The 22258-nt window shown below is 43.1% G+C and overlaps 1 protein-coding gene across 6 annotated transcripts in view; it reads right to left on the bottom strand.

The window, feature by feature from the left end:
* The window catches only part of DGKI (diacylglycerol kinase iota), a 260009-nt gene that overhangs the window by 38917 nt on the left and 198834 nt on the right, over positions 1-22258 (bottom strand). For all 6 annotated transcript variants that reach the window (XM_018558566.1, XM_018558568.1, XM_018558563.1 and 3 more), the window contains 6 exons: positions 21259-21325; positions 19998-20038; positions 17902-18029; positions 16117-16245; positions 6356-6381; positions 1740-1777 (listed from right to left, as the gene is read on the bottom strand). In XM_018558566.1, coding sequence (XP_018414068.1) covers positions 1740-1777; positions 6356-6381; positions 16117-16245; positions 17902-18029; positions 19998-20038; positions 21259-21325 — 429 coding nt within the window. The remainder of the gene's footprint in view (positions 1-1739; positions 1778-6355; positions 6382-16116; positions 16246-17901; positions 18030-19997; positions 20039-21258; positions 21326-22258) is intronic.

The raw sequence follows: 22258 nt of genomic DNA, 5'->3' as shown, positions 1-22258 counted from the left end.
TAGCCCCACTGCAGGGGTACTCTTTGTTTGCCCGGAGACGGGTTTTAAGTTTCACAAGGCGGAAGTGGTTGTTTTTGTCTAGCGGACTGGAGTAAAACACTTTTACTTACCTAAACCTCTTGCTTACCTTCTCCTGCTTTACTCCAGCTAGTGCACTGTCCCTCAGCATCCTCACATCGAATGCAGGTCTATGGAACCTGCATTAGATGTGATGACGTCAGTGGTCCTTAGACTGCTGGAGCAAAGGGGAGCAAAGCCTATGGGAACTCGTCTAGGAGCCTGGAGGGAGCCAGCAGAAGTAGGGACAAGGCAACTAAACCTGTTTTAGCCCAGAGCCTAGACAAAAATAAGCACCCAACCCTTGCAGTTTCTTTACGTTCCCAGAGATGGACTTTAAAGAACATGTGAACAGAAGACAAGGTGGCAGCCTCGCAATCTGAGAACAATTACCCAACGCTGGAGAAGCCAAAGAGGCAATGACCAATCTAGTGGAGTGCTCCTTGACAAGAGAAGGAGGAACCTAGTCCTTTAGCCTATAGGCCTGAATGATAAGCTGCCTAAGCCACCTTGAAATGGTGAGACAAAAGGCAGCTCTCCTCACATCCAAACCATAAGAGGAATGTCCTTGGGGTGTACTGGCGTAGAACAAAGAGATGGACAAGCAGCTATGTCCTGGGTATGCAGAGGATCAGCCAATCCAGAAAACCGCAAAGTGACCCCTTCTAGCTCTGCAGCATCTGGAGAATTTGTAGCAAAAATAATTTTGCAAAAAAGTTTTGGTTTATTTCTCACTGTAGCATGATGGGAGTGGGAGGGGTTATACTGCTTGTACCACTTTTTTATTATGTCAGTCTCTAATTCTCCTGAAGGTGGCAGCATAACCCAGATGTCTAAGAATTACTCTACCCTGTGTCCCCTAATTAATGATTTAGGGCTCATTCGCGCATGTGATTAGGGCTGGAGTGCCGATTCCTGTGACAAGAATCTCCAGAATTTTGCAGCTGGGATCACATGAGGTTAGTGGAGGTTAAGAACTGGGCTGGGATGTGGAAACAGCGGTGGACAGCCGCTGCTCCTGTCAGCCTGTTATTGTTTCTGCAGATTCTTCCCACAGGAATCCACTGCCTGGTCCTAATCACATGTTCGAATGAACCCTGAGAAATACTGTTTTCATCCTTTGTAAAAACTGCTGATGATCTGCATTGATGGCTGCATATCATTGCTCATGGTTGGATTTGTGATAGTGACAATGGTGGATGATGAGCTCCAGCATGGCCAGGACAGCAATTACAGGCAAGCAGCTAAACACAGAGCCAATATACTGTATGGGAATTTATCACCAACAAAAGGATCGTTAATTTGGTACAACCAGTGATTCAGGCTTTCTTGCTAGACATCACAGCCAGGTTCTTAACCTGCACAAGAGGTGTACAGGTTGGTAAACCCCCCCAGCCTGCTGATTTGGCAGTGAAGGACCAGCAGCACACTGTTGTGGTCATCCCTCTGTGACTCTGCTCTTTCCTTTCTTAAGCATGCCCATTCTCAGCATCTGTGCACAGAGGCAGAATCGAATTGGCTACTATTCCTGCCTCCCCCAGTCCTAGTCTGAGTGATGCTAAGGAGGGAATTACAGGAGACGATAACAAGACAGATTCAGGTACTTGCACAATGTGCAATAAATACATAACTGCATGAGTTTAGCTTTAAACTTCTCTACTACATACTTCACGTTAGCTTACCTTGTCTAGGTCACCATCAAGAACAGCTTCGAGGAGGGCTAAAATAAAAGTAGAAGAAATGAGGTGTTAAGTTATTTTACACTCATACCGTGTTTCCCCGAAAATAAGACACTGTCTTATATTTTTTTTGGCTCACAAAAACACACTAGGTCTTATTTTCGGGGTAGGTCTTATTTTCAGGGAAACAGGGTATGTGCATATTATATGCTAGAAAGGCAGATAGACGTGAAATACTTCTTGGCCTGTATGCATATGAGTGTCCTGTCTATTACCGTGTTGTCAGCACACTACAGGGTGTTAGGAGCACTCTGTATTTCTATGAATACCTCCCAAAAATAGCCTGGAGTTAGTCTTTAAAGCTACAGCATACAAATATATTTTGGATAACTGATCACTATTTGGCTGAATGGGCACAAATTTCCCTCAGACACACTCCAACATTATGTGGAAAGCCTTCCCAGAAGAGTGCCTGTATGCTAAAGTATTGACAGAACCCTTCACTGGAAACACCTAAACTCAATCATTTGAGGGATGTCTACATACTTATGGCCATATAGTGTGTCTACTGTATAGCTGACTTCACAACTTGAGCCTTGGGCTGAATTCAGACCTGTATGTTCAATTACAACTTTTTAACCTGCAGCTTGCTATACAGTATATGAGCATTGCGGTGCATGCTGATTCATTCCAAATGGCTCCCTAACCCTCATATAGAGTATTAAATAATTCACTTCAGCACACCTCAACAATTGTTAATTTTTTGTGCTGTTGTGTATTACTCAAAAGAAGGCACCTTTTGTCATGCATTGCGGCGTGTTAGGGGCCCATTTAAAGTGACTGGGCTACCTTAATCCAACATGAGTCTGCATGAAAATAGTGCAGGCAAAGGTATAAAGCCTTATGGTTAAACCAAATTATTGCATGTATCCCATCGCATTCCTGAGTGATATGCGGTTGCCACTGTGTTTGAGAACAATGAAAAAGAAAATGAGTAGCAGACACACCAATTGTGATACCAATACGCCTTGGTATTGATGCATGTTCATGTTATCACAAAGCAAACAACATTTTGGGCTGCTTGGGGTCCCTTCATCAGGCAAACAATCTGATGAAGTTAAACTGTTTGCCTGATGAGGGGACCCCATGCGGCCCAGAAAAATTTCATTTGCGTTGTGATAACGTGAGCATGCATCAATAAGAAGAGGTATTGGTATCACAATAGGAGTGGCGGTGATTCTTCCTCTTTTTATGGTCAAACCGGACACTGTCCAAGTATGCTGACTGGTCACTGTGGTCTAATATAAGTCCACAATTCTCATTTTTAAATCCCAGCGTCAGGTTATGTTTTTAATAATCCACAAAACCACCCTAGAGCCAGTCGTCCTTTTTTACGTATTTGTCAGCAGTATATTTAACAGGCCCCCCCCCCCTCGCTGCAATGCAGAACGCCAACCTCTTGCTTGCCGCCAGTAGTAAACAATCTCAGCGCCAAGATTTCTACTGCAGTCTACGATATTGATGGCTTCTACTTGAAAGGAATTTATGTGCAGATGCAGTTATGCCAAAACAAACGGGATGCTTTGGGTTATGCAGGAGCTGCAGTTATCGGTTAAGTTCTTGTGCAGCGCTAAATTATTTGTTTGAATGCTGGAAGAAAGCTAAAAAAATCCTAATCCCCGCTTAGTTAACGCGCCCTGAAATGGACTTTGCTAATTCAGCGCCAAAGAAGAAAGCAATTCATCTACTTATTTCCTGGCTTTAATTTATTTACTTCTGTGCCGGCGTGAGGTCTGGAGCAAAAAAAAAAAAAATCACAGTTTTGCACGTCTCACGGGGAGCGGGCTGTGAATTTCTTTAGAGATTGCCTTCGCTGCATAATGTATGGCACGTCCTGTAAATATCGATGCATTCTGCAATGCCAGAGCAAATGCTTTATTGTGAGGGATTTTACTGCCTCTTCTGGTCATTTGGGGATTAACGGTTTTACATCCAAGACTTTTCAGCTTTGAGAGTCATGTTCTGGTAGCAGCTACAATGAGACGCTGAGTTATTAAAGTCTCAGTCTACACAAGGGTGATATTTAAATTTTCAGAATATAAAATGTGCAGATGGCAGGGCTGGATTCACATTGGTAATCAGTCAATCTTATATATCTTCCTGGGTCTGGAGAACTGTTGGGGATTATTAAGCTCTAGGCAGCTCTTGATTGGACAATATTAGATACAAGCAGTAGACCCTCATCTGTTGTACATGAAAGGACAAGTGTTATAATGCGAGCAGCAAAAATAGGAACAAAGCAGACAGTAGAATGCAAAGTCTGTTGTATTTAATTACCAGAAAAATGCCTCCTTCATCGGGGGTAAAAATAAAAACAATTATCCCAACGTTTGTATATGACGAGAAGCAAAAGGTGGCATCTGTGATATACAAACTTTGGTAAACGTCAAACTTTGAATTAAAACCATAGTTCCTATAGCATCTGTGCACAATGTCAGGGGTGGCCGGCAGGACAGGCATGGTGGACAAATTTAAACATGAAAACATTAATTAGGAATTTTTGATTGCTGATTGAATTTTTGATGCTTCTATAGGGGACATGAAGTGCACAATTATGTTTTCACTGTGACGGTTTTGTTTTATTGATGAAAGGGGCATTCTTCTGACCCCTGAAATGTGTTGCCACCTGTTTTTAAAAAAAAATAAAGTAGACTTTAAAATTCTACAATTTGCTTTATCTCCATGTGTGATGCCCTTCACAACCTTTTCCTTGGATTCTAGTCTTCGGGCTGAGCGCTGAAGAGTTAATCCACCAAGTGGTTGGGTTACATCTCTTGGAAAGTCTTGTAGAAATATCTCTATGCTTGAGTTCTCAGGTATTTCAGCATCCCAGTGAAATCCAAACTCTTCAACATCCTGCTACTAGATTCCACTTTTACTGTAATTTAGAGAGAGCTATTCAGGTTTTCATTAACACATGAGGTTAAAGAGAAACTGAACTATGGAAACTGTGCCCCAAATAAGGAAGGCAAAGGACTAGTCACCAGTATTGCCTGAGGTCTCCCTGAAGCTGATATTTTCCCCATTGCTGACTTGCAATGTCTTGTTCTGCACTGTGTCAGTGCATGAAAGAGGCCATCTTGGCAGTAGAAGGGCTTTGCTTCCTCATGTCTGGACCTCCAGTAAGAACAGGGATCAGCACAGTAGTGACATCACCAAATGTCACTCTAAATCCATTGAGACTGGCAGTTAGAGACAGCAGTACCTTAGATCTCACACTTCAGATATACAGCAATGAGACTGTAGGGACAAGAGTGCCTAGGCACCCTCAAAAATCATGAAGTGCACTGATATTTTTCAGGAGTTCCAGACATTCCAGAAACATTCAGGGGCCTGTTTAAAATGCTCCCTATAACATAGCACTTTTTTTAGTTTGGTCTACTTTAACAGCATCTAGAGTATATGACTATGAGATTTGGGGGTTAATTTACTATGGACAAATAGGCTGTTCCCTTTGCAAGGGAACTTGCAGTTTGCAGGGGGATGTTCCCTTAGCTTAGGGAATGTTGTGAAATTTCACTTTCCAAAGAATACTCAATCCTGTGCCAGAAAACAATATTTCTGTTTGCACATGATTGGTTGATGGAAGTCAGTAGAACTTGACATCATTCACTAAACTTCCCCTGCAAAGTGCAAATTCAAACAAAGTGAACAGCATATTTGCCTTAAGTAAATCTACCCCTGGGACTTGTACTGCTTTCAGGACTGAATGAATTAGGCTTTGCTTCCACTAACCATGGCAGCCTCGGGAGTAGCATAGACCGACTCTCCACAAGTCAGTCTCATTGATATACCGTGTTTCCCCGAAAATAAGACAGTGTCTTATTTTTTTTTTTTTCTACGACACTAGGTCTTATTTTCGGGGGAGGTCTTATATTAGAGAAATCCCTGCAAGGCCTTATTTTCGGGGTAGGTCTTATATTAGAGAAATCCCTGCAAGGCCTTATTTTCGGGGTAGGTCTTATATTAGAGAAATCCCTGCAAGGCCTTATTTTCGGGGTAGGTCTTATATTAGAGAAATCCCTGCAAGGCCTTATTTTCGGGGTAGGTCTTATATTAGAGAAATCCCTGCAAGGCCTTATTTTCGGGGTAGGTCTTACTTTCGGGGAAACACAGTACATGTATACATTGTACAACCAGGATCTTCACAGCCCTGATTCCAGAGAAGGGAATAAGGACTTATTTGTAGGTTAGAACCTGCTTCACCTTGGGTGGAAACTATCAGTACAGTAATAAGAGGATGCATTATGTGAGGCCAGGCATGTGACAAGCAACAAGTGTTCCTGGCACTCCTGCTGAAGCTTTTTAAAGCTGAGTAAGTTAGAGATCTAAATCCTTTACAGGTCAACCTGCTCATATATAGTAATTAAAGACTGCATAGTCAGATTGCTATTAGTGACAGGTACTCTTAAAGCTCTAAGGGAAAAAGTGCTATATGTTTGCTTTAAAACAAAAGGGTACAAATGAGTTAGTTCCCTATATGCATATCAAAAGGAAAAGAAGGCATAAAGCATTAGCCATCCCCTGCCGAAAGGCAACCATTCAATATGGCGTCTTACCTTGTTCTTCAGCAGTGACGGGGGACCTGAAACAGAAAATGAGAATTCAGTCAGTTGAAAATGATATCTTAAATATTCCTGAACTGAATGGACCGTACTTCGGAAATGACCAATGATCTTTTCCCCATCTTATAAGAGTAACCTGGTCACCCCAGATCATTAGGAGCCCACATACATTAGCTTAATATGTTATCATGACTCGAAATAGTCTATTCATTTTGAATGGGCAGATGCACAAAAAAACATACATGTCCCTCTTTTGTTTATGCAGCACACAACGCACGACACATGCATTGTGGTGTGCTGCTGTGAAGATACGTTGCCCACTACTGTAGTATAGTGAAGCACTGCCCTGCCAAATGTACCCATGGCAGTGGTGTACCTATGGGAAAGGGGGCGGGGGGTTTAGGACCGCACCAATGCAAATCCCCACTGGACACACATTGCTCCGTTATCTACCGTACACATCATGCAGATCATTTCTCTTTTTTTTAACCAACATTTGACATAACATGTTCACATAAAGTGGCTTAGTGATTAGCACTTCTGCCTTGCAGTACAGAGAGTCCCCGGATTGAATCCCGGTCAGGTCACTATCTGCATAGAGTCTTCATGTTCTCCCTGTGCTTGCGTGGGTTTCCTCCCACACTCCAAAGACATGCTGGACCCTGGAAGGTTAACTTACTCCTGTCTAAATTGGTCGTATATGCGTGTACAATAGAGACCTTAGATTGTAAGCTCCTTGAGGGCAGGGACTGATATGAATGTGCAGTATATAAAGTGCTGCGAAAATTGTCAGAACTAGGTAAATAACATTAATAAAGAAAGAAAATCTTCACTGTTTCCAGTTTTTCTGCCCATTATCCTGCATGTTGGTATACAACAGGTCCACTTTATTTCTGCTTGCTGATCATCCAGAATTTTACCTGCAGCACATTATTGCCCTTGACTTTGAAAAAAACTTTCATTCATTATTTCTGCAGAGCTTGTAATTTTATCTCGACGGCTGAAAAAATAGTTTGATGGTTTCTCCTTTTTTTTTTTTCCTGTCCTCATCTTGCGTGGCGCATAAACCCAAGAGAGAGAGGGACATGCTGAGACTGAGAGATGTTAATGGTTTGTTAATGAGCCGATAATGTAACCTGGGAGGGAACCAACAATTGTAACTGTTTCTGAGATAGAGAGATGTGGCAGCCAGAGACACGGCTTATTGTTCTATCATACATTCCTGAGCGATAATGGAGCACAGATACACATCTAGCTGTCCTTATTAGGGGTACTGAATATTATCAATGGACTGAGGCAGGGTGATGCTTGGAATGTATCCATTATTGTAACTATATTTACTCTGCGTCAATGCATCCCTGACATGTCACAATATACAGCAACAGTATCAGTTTTGAAAAAGATGTCCGTGTCCTTTTATCTTAAAAAAAACGTCCTTGAGCTCCAGTGCAGTGACTTTGCCAAAGCTGATGATGTCACCAGTCTTCTGCAGGCAGGAGGAAGAATTTCCTCAGTCTCCTCTCCCCAAAAGTGATTAGACAACATTTTAACCTTGCAGCAAGTCACAAGTTGAGATGCTGCAGCAAGGGCTGATCTGTGTTAGATATTTGTGAACGCAGCTAAGCACTTCACAGACATCAGGATTTTCATGACTGCATCATCTCTCAGCTGGCATCTCAGTCCAGGAAAAAGATGGTGACCCTGGATGATGGCTGAGCAAAGTTGGTGTCATCTTCTTCAAACGTTGATGAGTGAATTGTCAAGGGGAGTACTGTGATCTCTGTGAGAGGTAATAAATACCTGGAAATGTTACATATTACTGAGTATGCATGCAATAACATGAAAACATATATGTAATGCTAGGTCTATGTAATGTGTAGATTCTGGGGCATGCTATGTAAAAGAAATTTTTATAAGAGATAAGGATGCACTCATCCAATCCTTACAGGAATTGGAAAAGGCACCACTTAGCTATTGTGATTAAAAACAAGTATAGGAGTGTGTTGAGAAAGGACAGTAAAAAGCAAAAAAGGCCCCTTGCACATAAGGCAGGGGTATATGTACATGAATATGAACAGGTCTCTTATCTGGAAAAATAAATCCATAAACCATTGGTGATGAAATTAGAGTATCTATAATGAAGGAAACCAAAGATTCAGTCGTATAAAACCCTTATGAGACCAACTGTCATGTAAGGAGGACAAAATAGAGGGAATCAGGGCTCCACTGTAAGATCGCCACTGCCTCCATTGTAAGATCTTCGCTCAGGCCTTTTTTCCACCCCCTACATTGTTACAGGACACAGCAGTAATTTAGGGGCTGGCGGATACAACCAGCGTGCAGAGGGTGACAGCGGTTTCCATCACGTGTCGGATATGAAGATTATGTTGGAGGCTGTAGCTTTGCATGAGAGCAGAGATTGAAGGAATGGGGAAAAAAAGGAGTCCAGTGATATTTCTAAACTCTGTACAGTCTTTAGAATGCAGTTATCACTCACACAAAGACCCATAAGATTAATAGGTTAAAGACAATCTGCTTTCTACAGGCTTTGCTCCACGGCTCTCCCAGATGGGGAAGGCCATCCAGAGATAGCTAGAGAAAGGAACAAGAACCTGCAATGTGTAAGGTGGACTAATGCCATATCCAAGTCTTAATGTAAGGCGCACCATTGTTATGGTCATGGCAGGTGAATCCGGGACCCCAGGTGCTGTCAAAGTCTATAATGGACATAAGAATCTAGTAGGTGCTTGAACCACAAACCAAAAGATCTTCTTTGGGTGGACTGACTCTTTAAGAATTAGAACAAGGGCTTTTGAATTTGTTATTCTGTACTAAATGTTCGCATGGCATCATTCACAATATTAGGGCCGACTGATTGATAATGCTCTTATTTTGTGTTTGTTTTTGCTAAACGCAAATTCGAGCTATTTTCTTGTTGAATGTTCGGAGAGATAATGACAAATGCAGCTGAGGTTCTCCCGTGTGGTCACATTGCCACCTAGTGGTCAGCGTTGCACACTGCTTTGTTAAGATGATTTTTAAGAGGAGTTTAGGGGAAAACTGTGATCATCTAGACTGCTGTAGTGTTTCTCATCACTGGTCTGTGCTGATTTACAGACCCGTTACACATGTTGAACAGTCATCCAACTCTGCTTTATCAAACATAAGATTTTACATAAAGATACATATTGGATATGAGATAATTGGACACTTTAGCGGACATGTTACACTAGCCACTTGGCAGAGATTTGTAGTAGCTACATACAGTATCTCTCTGCTTGTTTACTCTGCAAATTGAAGCTGAATACAGAGTTGCTGCTGCAGCTGACTATGCAGCTACAAATTATTTTGGGCGACATGGCTATCAGCAGCTCGCTAAAGCTGGCCATACACCCATAGATTATCTGCAGATTTTCTACGGTCAGATGGAAAAAGTGCAACACATTCCTCCATCTACGCTAAACTGTGTGGATAGAGGAATCTCCCACTGGGCCAAGCTTCAGTATCTTGCTAGTCGGCCCTATTGGCTCTCAAAATACCTAAACAATCTGATTGGATGCAGGCATTGTTCAGGTGGTTCGAGAGCCAGCGGGGCCGACTAGCAAGATACTGAAGCTTGGCCCAGTGGGAGCTTCCTCCATCCACACAGTTTAGGTGGACGTATCTGTTGCACTTTTTCTATCTGACCATACAAACTCTGCAGATAATCTATAGATATATGGCCAGCTTTAGTGGAAAGATCTCGATAGGGTGACGTGGGAAGATAAGTTTGTGAGTATCAGGAGTCAATAGAGATGCATAAGTCATTAGCAAAAGCTGAGTTTAAAGTCAAAGTCCACCAAAATATGAAATGCATGCTTCTTCATGAAAGAAAAACATTGTAACCATGATCAGTGGATAGTTGGTGCAATGCTCTGGCTCCTGCAGATTCTCCCTCCATTCCATATCCGCACCTCAATGCGGACATTCAGTAACATGTATTGGAGGAAACATGAATGGACTACAAGTGGGGTGATGTCACCACACTTGTATCCATTGAGACCTTCCATTGAGTCCCTCTGCTGCAGTAGCTGCTGTAGAAGAACACCACATTAAGTGTGTGGGGGGGATTGTGATGTGACCATGTATAATGTTATACACTGAATATGGGTAACATGAAACATGGTCAGAAAAGTAAACTAAACATTTAAATTAGAGAACAGACCTTGTCTGAGCTGGTATATTGTCTGAATGCTAATGGCTTAAATACAGGAGTAGCCAAACTTTGGCCCTCCAGCTGTGGTAAAACTACAAATCTCATCTCTTAGCAGAGATTTGTAGTAGCTACATATCTCTATGCATCTGCTTGTGGGACTCATGCCCTACCAACCCCTAATGGGGTTAGTTATTTTACCACAGCTGGAGGGCCAAGGTTTGGCTACTCCTGGCTTAAAAGGTTAGTTCGCCTTTGTAAAAAATAAAATAGCATATGCAGTTGAGAAGCCCCAGCAGGTGACAACTAAGCAGCTTTTAAAAATCTTCATTAATGTATCTTCTATACCTGTAGGCCATTTGTGACCCCCATCGAAGCCTACCCAAAAAACTCCCAATACTCTGCATAGCTCCATCCTGTTTCTAGGATGAGCAAGCCACTGGACGCTTGTCCCCAGCAACGCCAGAGTAAGCACCGTCCATATTCAGAGCCCCGCACCGTAATAGTCTCTTCCCCTATTACTATTACACTTTATTTATTCATTCCATAGCTGTTAATATTCGAGTGAAGGACCATGTTAGGCAGGCGTTACCTGCAGTGCTATGACTATACTGAGGTGTAATTGGCATAGGCATGTCTCTTGTATTTGTGTACCAGAAAAAGGCATTTAACATTGCTAGTATTTTATCGAAATACCACATTTGATGTTTTTTAAGCTGTGATTAATGGCAAGCCTGTGACATATTTCTTGACTTTGAAAACAATCAGCTTGTTGCTCAGCCCACCCACAGACCGCATCAACCTCTTAGCCCCGGTGACAAAGCTTCTGCGTCTTCCCGCAGAATTGTTTCATCGGCTGTCGGCTCAGCGGGTGAAGAATATATTGAGGGACACGGCGGCACATGGGACTGGGTGAACCCGGGAATACAAGATTAGCTCTCTGTTATGAGGAATATCTCTCCAGCTCAGCTATGTGAGGCTGGTAATCTCGGCCCTGTCAACAAAGATCTAATCTCTGAGTGGAACAAACGAGGAGTCCACCAAAATAACCTCATTATTGGTTGTCCCCATCTCATACCAGCTTCTGAAACACTGCCTTCTGTGAGGCTGAGCTGGGAGCTGCTCGGGGGGCCAACATGCCCTAGAAGGGTCTAAAAATAGCAGTTCTAGACAGCGAAGCCCTTCAAATTTAAAGGAGAACTCGGGTTTAATTAAAAAAATAAAGCATGATATGGTGAGAGAGGAGCGACCTATACTTAACAGACTTCACAGCTCTTCACAGGATTGAATGAGAGTGCAAAGCGTACCAGTGGGCCCAATGATTTTGAAAATCATCTGCGCAGTGCTGAAGTTAAAAATAGTAGGAGGGCTTACATGACCAGGTGAATAGGCAGCGCTGTCCCTAGGTAGATTGCCGCCTGAGGTGATGTCATTCCTGGGGAAGGGTGGGAAGTTGATGCTGTCACGGAATGGTCAGTGGTGGAGGGGAGGTGAGGGGTGCGCGGCTCATTGGTTCAAAAAAGGCAGGGGGCAGTGGCGGATGGTGCCCGCTCTATCAGTGACTCTGTTCGGTGTCCATCCCAGCTCACTGACGTAACTGGTTGCCAGGAGCTAGGCAGGATGCATGCCAAAGTGTCCCTGCTCACCTCCTGGCAACAGGTGATATCAGTGAGCTGGGCGGTATCACACAGAGTGTCACTGGGTGCTAAGAGCTCCTAGCAACCTGGCACGCTGTGGTTGCCCACCTGTCGCCTTGACAACCAGAAACATGTCTGCAGAGCCACAATCAATGTCATAAGAAGACAACCAGAAACATATCTGCAGAGCCACAATCAATGTCATAAGAAGACAACCAGAAACATGTCTGCAGAGCCACAATCAATGTCATAAGAAGACAACCAGAAACATGTCTGCAGAGCCACAATCAATGTCATAGTAAGACAACCAGAAACATATCTGCAGAGCCACAATCAATGTCATAAGAAGACAACCAGAAACATGTCTGCAGAGCCACAATCAATGTCATAGTTAGACAACCAGAAACATGGCCACAGAGCCACAATCTATGTCATAGCAAGACAACCAGAAGCATGTCCACAGAGCCACAATCAATATCATGGAAAGACAACCAGAAACATGTCTACAGAGCCACAATCAGTGGCGGAACAATCACTATAGCGACCCAGGCAGCCGCTATGGGGCCCGGGGCACAGGGGGCCCCCCTGATGCTGTGCGGGCCGTCTGGGTCGCTATGGCATCTCAGGCTGGTGACTGTCACTGGCAGCTGTGAGGAGGAACACGCCCGGCTGTTCAGATCACTGACAACCTGTCAGTGATCTGTGCAGCGGCGCATTTCTCCTCACAGGTGCTGCTGAGTCAGTGACAGCCAGCAGCTGTGAAGGAGGAGACTGGGCCCAGCGTCGGCAGTGAAGGAGGAAGCGGTGCCCGGTGATGGAGGAGGTGGGGCCCGGCGATGGAGGAGGCAAGGGCATAGCAATGGAGGAGGAGGAGAGCGATCGGGGCTGACAGGTAAGAGGGATTGATCAGCCTACCTGAGACCCTGCAGAGCCCACCATAGAGAGTCTATGGTGGGCTCTGCAGGGTCATTCTCAGGTGGGTTGTTTGGGATATCAGTTGGGCGTAACTAGAAATCACAGGTCCCCATACAACATTTTGCTATGGGGCCCTGTGATTTCTAGTTACGCCCCTGGCCACAATCAATGTCATAGAAAGACAACCAGAAACATGGCCGCAGAGCCACAATCAGTATCAGAATGAGACAACCAGAAATATGTCTGCAGAGCCACAGTCAACATCATAGTGAGACAACCAGAAACCTGTCCACTGCTAAACTGAACACACTTAAACACAGGTAAACACAATGTCAATTATACCTTTTAAAACCATTGCATGCATTATATGCTTTTAGAACGCATGTCACTGCCAGTGTGAATGAAGCCTAACGCGCATTAACACAGATACTGTACATACACATGAACACACATACATACACATTGATACGTACATACGCATTAACATATATATTAACACACACACACATACATATTCATTAACATGAGCACAGAGTCTCTTAGGAAACAATACCAAATCACCAATAATAATGTATGTGTGGCACAGACCTTTACCTTGTGTGCCTACCTCCCCTGGGGCTAACTGATTGTAGCTGTTTGAGGCACAGCTGCTTATGCAGAACCTCAGCACACATGTCATGTAAGCTCCATGCAGAATGTGTGCCCTGTCCCATATCCCAGCTAGCGAGCGTACCTGGAGAAGGCGTTGAGTTCTGGGTGGGGTGGCAGCAATAGTGGCGAGGGGATGAATGTGGGAGAACGGGGAATGTGGTGGCTTGCCTGGCAGACTGTGAGCTGATATGTGAAAGTGGCCAGAATAAGTTTTAACTGACCTAGGTGACTGTGCCTCCCCTGTTGTCCACTCCACCCTAGATTATGGCCTAGGTGGCTTAGGCAGGAATGGGGCCCTAGGGCTCTATCCAAATCTAAAAAAAGCTCTGGTTGAAGTTGTGTTCTAACATCTCCAGGTGTGCGCATGTAAAGGGGTTTTTCTCTCTCTCACTCCCCCCCCCACCTTCCCCTATCCACATCATCGACATGACTAATCAGATCCCACCTGAAATAAAACAGAATTAACGCAGTGCTTGCTTGATTAAAAAGCAGAACGTATAATTAATTTTCTGCTGCATGCCGGCAATTACAATCTCATTTTCTTGGTGCCACGAGTACGTGTCTGATAGTGGTTCGGGATAGGGACCCTTTCGGCGCCAGAAGGTGCACATCTCTTCTGGATCAGGAGGAGCAGCGGTCCAATGTCTCAGCTGTACAGCCCCAGCTTGTTGAATCAAGCTGCTTTCTTTACTCAAGGTCACAAGAATTTGGCAAAGAATGCAGCTAACTTTGACAATGTCCTAGAAAGCAAAATTCCTGCCAGCCCGTCCTCGAGGGAAGAAGGTTGGACCGTGAAATCAAGCAAATTCAAAAGCACTTGCGGTTAACTAAATTAGAAGTAAAATAGAGCTAAATGAATTAAAGGGTCGGTGTAAAAGATGAGATAAGCATTTTCATGGGGTCACCTAAAAAAACAAAGAGTAGAAGGGAAAAAAAAGTATGCCCCAAGGTTTAGAGGATAACCGTACTTTAATAGGAACATGGAGTATAAAGTAAAGGTAAAGTTATCCTTGAAAGAGAACCTGCACTGAGGGGTCTATTTATGAATGTTTTCACCCAAGAGTCACTCAATTGTCACCCATTTACCCATAAGATTCAATTACCAAAATGAGTGAAAGCATTGATAACTACACCCCTGAGAAAAATGATAGATAGATAGATAGACATTGAACTCTTTCATTGTCTAATATAAAACTGGAGTCCGACAGTGAACACCACCCAGATTCCAGAACTCGCCAGGCCCACATTTGGTATAAGGGCCCTAACTGCCAAAAGGCCCTTGTCTGCCACTTTAATAAAAATACAAATTAATAAATACATAGTAAAGTTACATGTAGTTGCAATAGTAATGTTATAAGTATAACTGGTATGCATGCCCTAAAAAGTGGAGTGAAGAATGCCAGAACTACCCTAGCAGTCAACCATGGCGTCACTATAGAACCAGCTACTGTGTTCCTGCACTAAGCCTCTCCCACGAGAAGACAAATAGCAATTGTGGTGTATCAAGGCCTATACCTCTCTTCAGTGGTTAGCATGGGGGATGCCATGGAAAGGTGTTCTGCTTTGGATTAGCTTTGGAAGGATGTAGCTTAGGCATTTTTAATACTTTAGAGTAAACATAGTTCATAGTTGAGCTGACATGCTGTAGTTTTATGAAAAGGGGTTAGCACACAAAATGGATGCAGAAGTCAGCTGCCGTTGAAAGCCAAACTGAACTCAAACATGAACATTTGCCATTTTGCCTAAGCAATGTACTGAAAAATGTACCTGGAATTCCTTCTGAAAAATAGCAATGCACTTCCTTGTACACGAGTGTGCCTAGGAACTGTTGTGCCTACAGCTTCATAGCTGCAGTGAGAGATCTAAGGCACTGCTGCCCCTGACTGCTAGCCTCACCAGGTTTTGAGTTTTATTTGGGGAGGTCACTACTGCACTACTTACTGTAGAGGAACCTGCACTGCATGGATCTCCCTGCTTCTGCTTCATCCATTTTGTGGATCTGTGCTTTCTGCACCTCTCCTGCTGCTTCTTACTTATTCTTCCACCAGTAATCAGATCACCAGTCATCAAGGGGTTAGTGTTCATGTGAGAAAGCAAATCCCTGCCTCTACCAAGATGGCCACCTCCACACAGAGACTCAATGCAGAACATGGCATGGTAAGTTATGAATGTGGAAAAGATCAGCTACAGGGAGGCCGCAGGCAATAATGGTGACTGCTCATTTGCCCCCGCTTGCCTTTTTGGGCAAATCTTTCGCAGGGCACATGATTTTTTTCTTTTTTTAGGTATTGAGCCTTACTCTGCTGTAGGTCTACTTGCACCCACATGACAACAAGTAATAAATTACATAAAAGTCTTACGGCAGGGTGCTGGAGGGGGAGGAGTTATGTGCTCTGTCGGAGAACTCATTGTGTAGAGACAGCTTTCCTGGAACGCAGCTGTCGCTCACTATACGTTTTCGACATGTTGGCGTCCACCACTCCGTCAGCCTGTGATTGGACAAGATCAGACAGGAGATGAAGAAGAAATCAAACAGGCTTTTTTTTTACAAGCATGACGTATACAGCTACGTTACACTGATCTTTCTGACCAAAAAGTGTCTTGAAGATGTTACGCTGCTGATTTCCTGTGAAATCACTTATAATAAGCTTTTCCATTTTTGAACATTGCCACAGACTATAATAAGAAGTGAAATTATTTTGAACTGCCTGCATTGCATTTTTTTAATGTTCCTCTGTACACTGCCTTGAAGTGAACGAGTCCTATTAAAAACAAAACGTATTCTTCATGTCTAAACCATTTGCAGAAAGTAGGAAAGTATTTGCAAGTGCTTCTGGTATGAAAGTGTATAGAGATAAAACTTTTTGAAGGTTTGGCGGCAATGAGGAATCGGGGAGACGGAAGATTTTACTCCACTTCCTTCCCAAAGGCACAACAGGATGCTGAAGGGAAATCTCTCCAAAGTGTCGCAAAATCCCCTCTTAGGCCACATTCAGACTGCTTTGGTGCACTTTGTATGTTGTGGTAAGGCTGTCCCTCCATTTTGGATGAGCAGCCAACGCATCCCAAAGCCGGTTTTAATAGACCTGAAACATTTTGTCCACACAGCACACCAAGATGACCAGAGAGTGCGCTAAAACACACATGAGTTCTTTGCACTGGCTACGTGCCTTTGGGTGGCATTCAAAGTGAATGATAGCACCGCACTGCACTAAGGTTCATGCATTAAGGAGCATTGCGGTTAAAGTTACACCAAACTCAGGAGTTAAATCATAAAAATGCTTTCAAGTAACCTAACTAGAAACAAAAATGTATCATATTTGTGTATCACTCGGCTGTAGATCCTCAAATCATCTCTGAATTGGTGCTGGCACTGTCCTTCCTTCTGGAGCGTGGCTACTTTTGTTCCCCATGGTCCCTGTGTGTGTGGTAAAGTAGTCACCGCTCCAAGCTCCGTCCCTTGATGGACTACAATCTCAATACAAATTAGTAAACTAAATGTGAGATTGTAGTCCATCACAGGAGGGAGCTTGGAGCGGTGACTACTTTACAACACAGACAGGGACCATGAAGAACAAAAGAACAACTTAGTTGCCACCATAACAGGTATCCTCATCGGAAGATTCTTCTATTCCTCTTTCGATGACAGATGGATATCCCCATCACTCTCTGTTCAGGTGGCAATGAACACCTGGACAAATTTAGAGGGTGAACCTCCCTAGCGGGGACACAAACATCTGTAAAGCATTGACAGCCATTATAACCACTTTATTAAAAAAATGAAAGGCTTTAGATATACTTTAAGGAGACCCGCAGACCTGCTATTTAAACTAGCAGAAGTCTTTTTTTAAATTTCCCAGGGAGCATTACCTGAGTTCTTGTGTACTTAGTACTTCATGTTTAACTGAGGCGTTGCTTTATTATACATTTCTCACAATGCTTGTATTCTTTAATCAAATATAATTACTACCTAACTTCAGAGTAGCGGTGCCCAGCGTAGAGGCTGATTACAGTCAATAGGGGACAGTATTCTAATTACGCAATGCCGGTGCCGTTCCCAGGCAAGTTAATTGTCCCTCTCTGCCATCCAGTACATCCTATCCTCTAAGGAATCGATGCAACGTTTCCACATGTAACACACATACCCCGAAGGTTGCTCCACTACCAGATCTGGCATCCCTGTTCCGGTACTGCCTTGCGCCGTCACAGCCTCCTCGGGGTCCAGAATAAAGATTTCATCCTGGGAAATCTCAGTGACAAAATGTAGATGTTCCTGCAGAGACGGACAAATAGCAATTACTGCATAAACCAGTTCTATCCGCTGTCTGATCACACACTCCATTACCTTTTGCCATTTGGAATGTAAAAAAACCAATAACATTTGCCTGGTAGAAAGAGAATGGACCACTGTGAGCTTTGTCTGCTTCCCCCACAGAGTAAACAAAACAGAAAGTTGCCGAGTTTTAAAGGATAGGTTCACTGCTGCAACTCGAAAAAAATGTAAATAAAACATAGCTACATTTCATGGGGCAATAGAGTTTACTTAGATAAATGCTTAAAGAAACCTTGTCAGATACTTCCAGCATTTAAAGTGGAGCTAAAGTTCATTGGGTGGGTGGTGGGTTCTTACCATAATATACATGTATGCACAGCATTCTTGCACATTATGGCACATTTACCTTCCACTGTGCCCAACAGGTCAGGGCTGCAGTTGCTGCTCCACCTACCACCATCACTGCCATTTCCCCTGCTTCTTCTTCCGGGTCCTGCATCACTCCTCTTTAGCCATTGGGCTGAATGAGACTACATGTCCTAACTGCCACCATGGCAAAGGGACTATGCAGAGCGCACTGATGATCCCACCCTCCTCTCCACTACATCGTATGCTTCCTCCAACCTTATAACAGCAGCTCCATTCCTTTATATGGACCTGAGACTAGAGGTAAACATTGATAGTGAATATGCATTGCACCTGCAATGCTCTGATCAAGTGTGCAATACTCTGTGGGCTTCAATTAAATTCTCCATTTACTACCTTTTTTTTTGCAAAGGTGGACTAAGCCTTTAACAGATCCGCTTTCCTGACTTTGAAACTAAGCTCCTCCTACTAGTGATAAGCCTCACCCACTATCACCCCCTTGTCAATGAGATCACTTTTGTGGCCAATAAGGACTCACTGGAAAGGGAGGTAGCTGTTGGGTGGGGCTTTTTCATAGGTAAGCTAGGTTATGGAAGTTGAGCTGCAAAAAAACAAAGTGAAACCAGGATCAGGGAAGTCACAATTGTTTCCAAGAACCACCTGCACTCCTAACAGTCTACAACCTTTCAATGTTAGTGGTGCTCATGGTGATCGCACAGATGGCGTCGTACAGAACTCAGGGTAATCTCAGTGGGTCACCGGCACACACAAAGATAAGCCCCAATATCAATATCTCTTTGATATGTGTATAGAAGAATGTCACAGCATGTCATTAGTAGCTAACATTTCGGGACCTCGCAGGGACCCTTCATCAGACATAGTGACAGTATTGATATTGGAACTTATCTTTGTGTGTGCCGTTGACCCACTGAGATTACCAGGATCAGAGAGGCACACAGAGTAGGGTTTTCTTGCTACCTTTTGCTGGCTAGCCTGAAAGTGTGCTGGTAACCCTCTATATATTGCTTTGTATATTGAACTGTTCATGCCTAACCTTCCCCTATTTGCTAGTTTGAAGCAAGGCATAGCCACCTGTAATTGAAATAACACTTTTGGGAAGATTAATTGCTTAATTTTATAAACACTGACATCAAAGAAAGAACGTTCTGTGGTTGGTTACTTTAGATACTTACCAAGAGAAAATTAGAGTTTCATCATACTCATAAAACATTATGTATGTTTTAAGATAATTAGGGTATGAAAAGCTAACACAGAGAGAACATATCATTAATTTGACTGTCATTGTAATTGATTCTCTCTCGTTGCCTTTAAACATGTTCCAGATTCTTAGTAAGCTATGAATTTAATTTTGTACCAACTTGTCGTCTATCTGAGCCTATAGATTATCCACACACCCATCCATTTAAATGCAATCAGTGTCATTGCTGCTGAGGATGAAGTTTAATTACCTGGCTGGCTGACAAACATAGCTCTGACACACAATATGGCTGCCATTGTGTACACTGTGCACATGTGACAGGCTCATTACCTAATGAAGTGTAACAGGTTATTTTGCAATCAAAGCTTATTGTGCTTATTTACCTGAGATCTGTCTATACGATAGAACTGGTCAGCGGAGGTAGCTGTGTGAGAGAGGAGGAAACATATTAGATAAGAAGGATACTGTCAGACATTTCTACGCTAACACAGAGAAGGTGACTGTATGTGAAAAAGTACTTTTATTGATGCTTTGCAGGTTTATAGAAAAGTGTGCATTGTAGTTAAAGTAGTTCTTTAGAAGGGCAGCATCAATGTTTGTTTTGTAAATAGTTATGTAGGTATGGTGTTCATGTTTAAAAATAATCTATCCTGTATTTAAAGAGCTTGCCTTTATATTGTTATATCTTGGAGGACCAGGTTCCATCAGAAGTACAAGTGACACTATTGCAATAAGCTCTCTATCATTGCCAAGATAGCAGATGCCTCTTATGGCTACCTGAACTGTGTAGAACAAAGGAAAAAAAGTTCACTTCAGTCAGTCATGTGACTGTCATTTTCACAGCATCATGTGACTGTAAGTTTCAAAATTAATTGGAATCAAATGAAAATAAGTCAAATGAAAATAACTGTCACTTTTTTTAAAAGAGGGATACTTATTCTGGTGTGTTAGCTTTGTGAATTGAACCTTCAGCATTTATTTAATGAGAATCTGAAAGGACAAAAGTGACAGGGTCTCTTTAAGTCCCCGTTGACGGCTTTGCGTTGCGTAAAGGCGTGCCAAAGTGCGCGCTTTGATGCACATTCACGTAACACATTCAAAGCATGTGTCAAGCTTGCAGTGCCATTACTTGTTAATGGCACCCCAAATGCAGCCGGTACAAACGCAACATTTTTCTGTGCATTGCCTCGCAAGAAAAAAATCATAGGACACATGCAGCTGAAAGTTTTGCATGAGCTACTTTGACACCTTTGTCACACATGCAAAACCCATTGAAATCAATGGGCAACACGTGCCAAAAGCAGCAAAACACACAAAATGTTCATGTGCATTCCTGGATTGTGTAGTGTGAACGGGGACTTAAGCCTTCCATATCCCCAACCTAGCGGCACTCACTGTTTGTACAACAATTTTCCACCCAGCTCCTTCAAAGAAAGTTGAAAAATCAACGTTTTTTGCGCTGGGTGGTGTTGGCAGGGCCATCCACAGACTGAAGTTTGGCTGATTCAAGGAAACTCGATCTGTGTATGGTCAGCTTTGGCTCCAAGTCAGGGACGTCCAGGCTCTTCACATAATGTCCACCTAATCTTGTTAAATTGACATGCTAATTTCCCGACAGGATTTCACACAAACACATCAACTTACCATCTAGGAAGCACCATCGGGGGTTAAGTCTCTGGGCAGAGAGCAACCTTGGGAATGAGCTCTCATCCTGCAGGATATAATAAAAACATGTTGAAACTATAGGAGCAGCACGTCCTTACTTAAATATCTGCACAGCAAGTAGTCTTTAATGTACTGTATGCCTAAGGGCAGCCATTTTGCTCATCAGCAGGCCTCAAATGAGATAGGCATTACATTAAAACCTAACTGGATGTCCCATAGTTTGTGTAACACCTTCATGACTGCAATATGACATTAGGAGTCTGAATGTAAAAGGCCCCTTATGATGAGACTGTTGATCAACCTCAAAGCAGGGAACTAGAATTGTGAAAGTGTGCGTGTTCCTAGTTCTCATAGAAGATACAGAATGTCACCAGCACACCAGAATCACATGTCCAAAATTACCTTTACAAGTGGCACTTTTGGACACTTGATTCTGATGTGCTGGTGACATACTGTATCTACTTGGACATGAGCAGCACCATTCCGCAGTTACCTCAGCACCCATCCACAAGGGATACACAGGTAAGGAGTGCGGTGTTATATCTATTGGACTTCCTAGTTCTCAGACCTGCTGTCAATCAGAAAACTGAGTTATAGAGTTATTGTCAAGTTAACTGATGCATACTAATGCTGCTAAACTTGGTGTGGGAATCTAAGCTTCAAACAACTCTGCTCCTGTGTATCATAAATAATATATTTTTTATCTAAAATACTTTTTCGCCTTTCTTAGATCCATTTTCCAATTTCCATGTTGTTGATCTCCCCCAGCTTGTTTTAGCCCCTTCCTGTCTGCATACACTTGCCCCAGTGTCTGCTGCACATCATCCTTCTAGACTGATTTTGTGATAGTGATAACAGTAGACCATGACTGTGCAATGTAGTCTCCACCGATTGTAGTCTTCATCAGGGACGCATGTGACAGGGTGGCAATGAAGGAAAACAACTGGGTGACAGCCGTCTCTCTGCAACACACACATAT

Source organism: Nanorana parkeri, unplaced genomic scaffold, assembly GCF_000935625.1.
Source record: "Nanorana parkeri isolate BGI_ZX_2015 unplaced genomic scaffold, ASM93562v1 scaffold346, whole genome shotgun sequence".
NCBI classification, from domain to species: domain Eukaryota; kingdom Metazoa; phylum Chordata; class Amphibia; order Anura; family Dicroglossidae; genus Nanorana; species Nanorana parkeri.
Note: the sequence above shows the minus strand (reverse complement) of the source record. Positions and strands in the feature narration are given on the sequence as shown.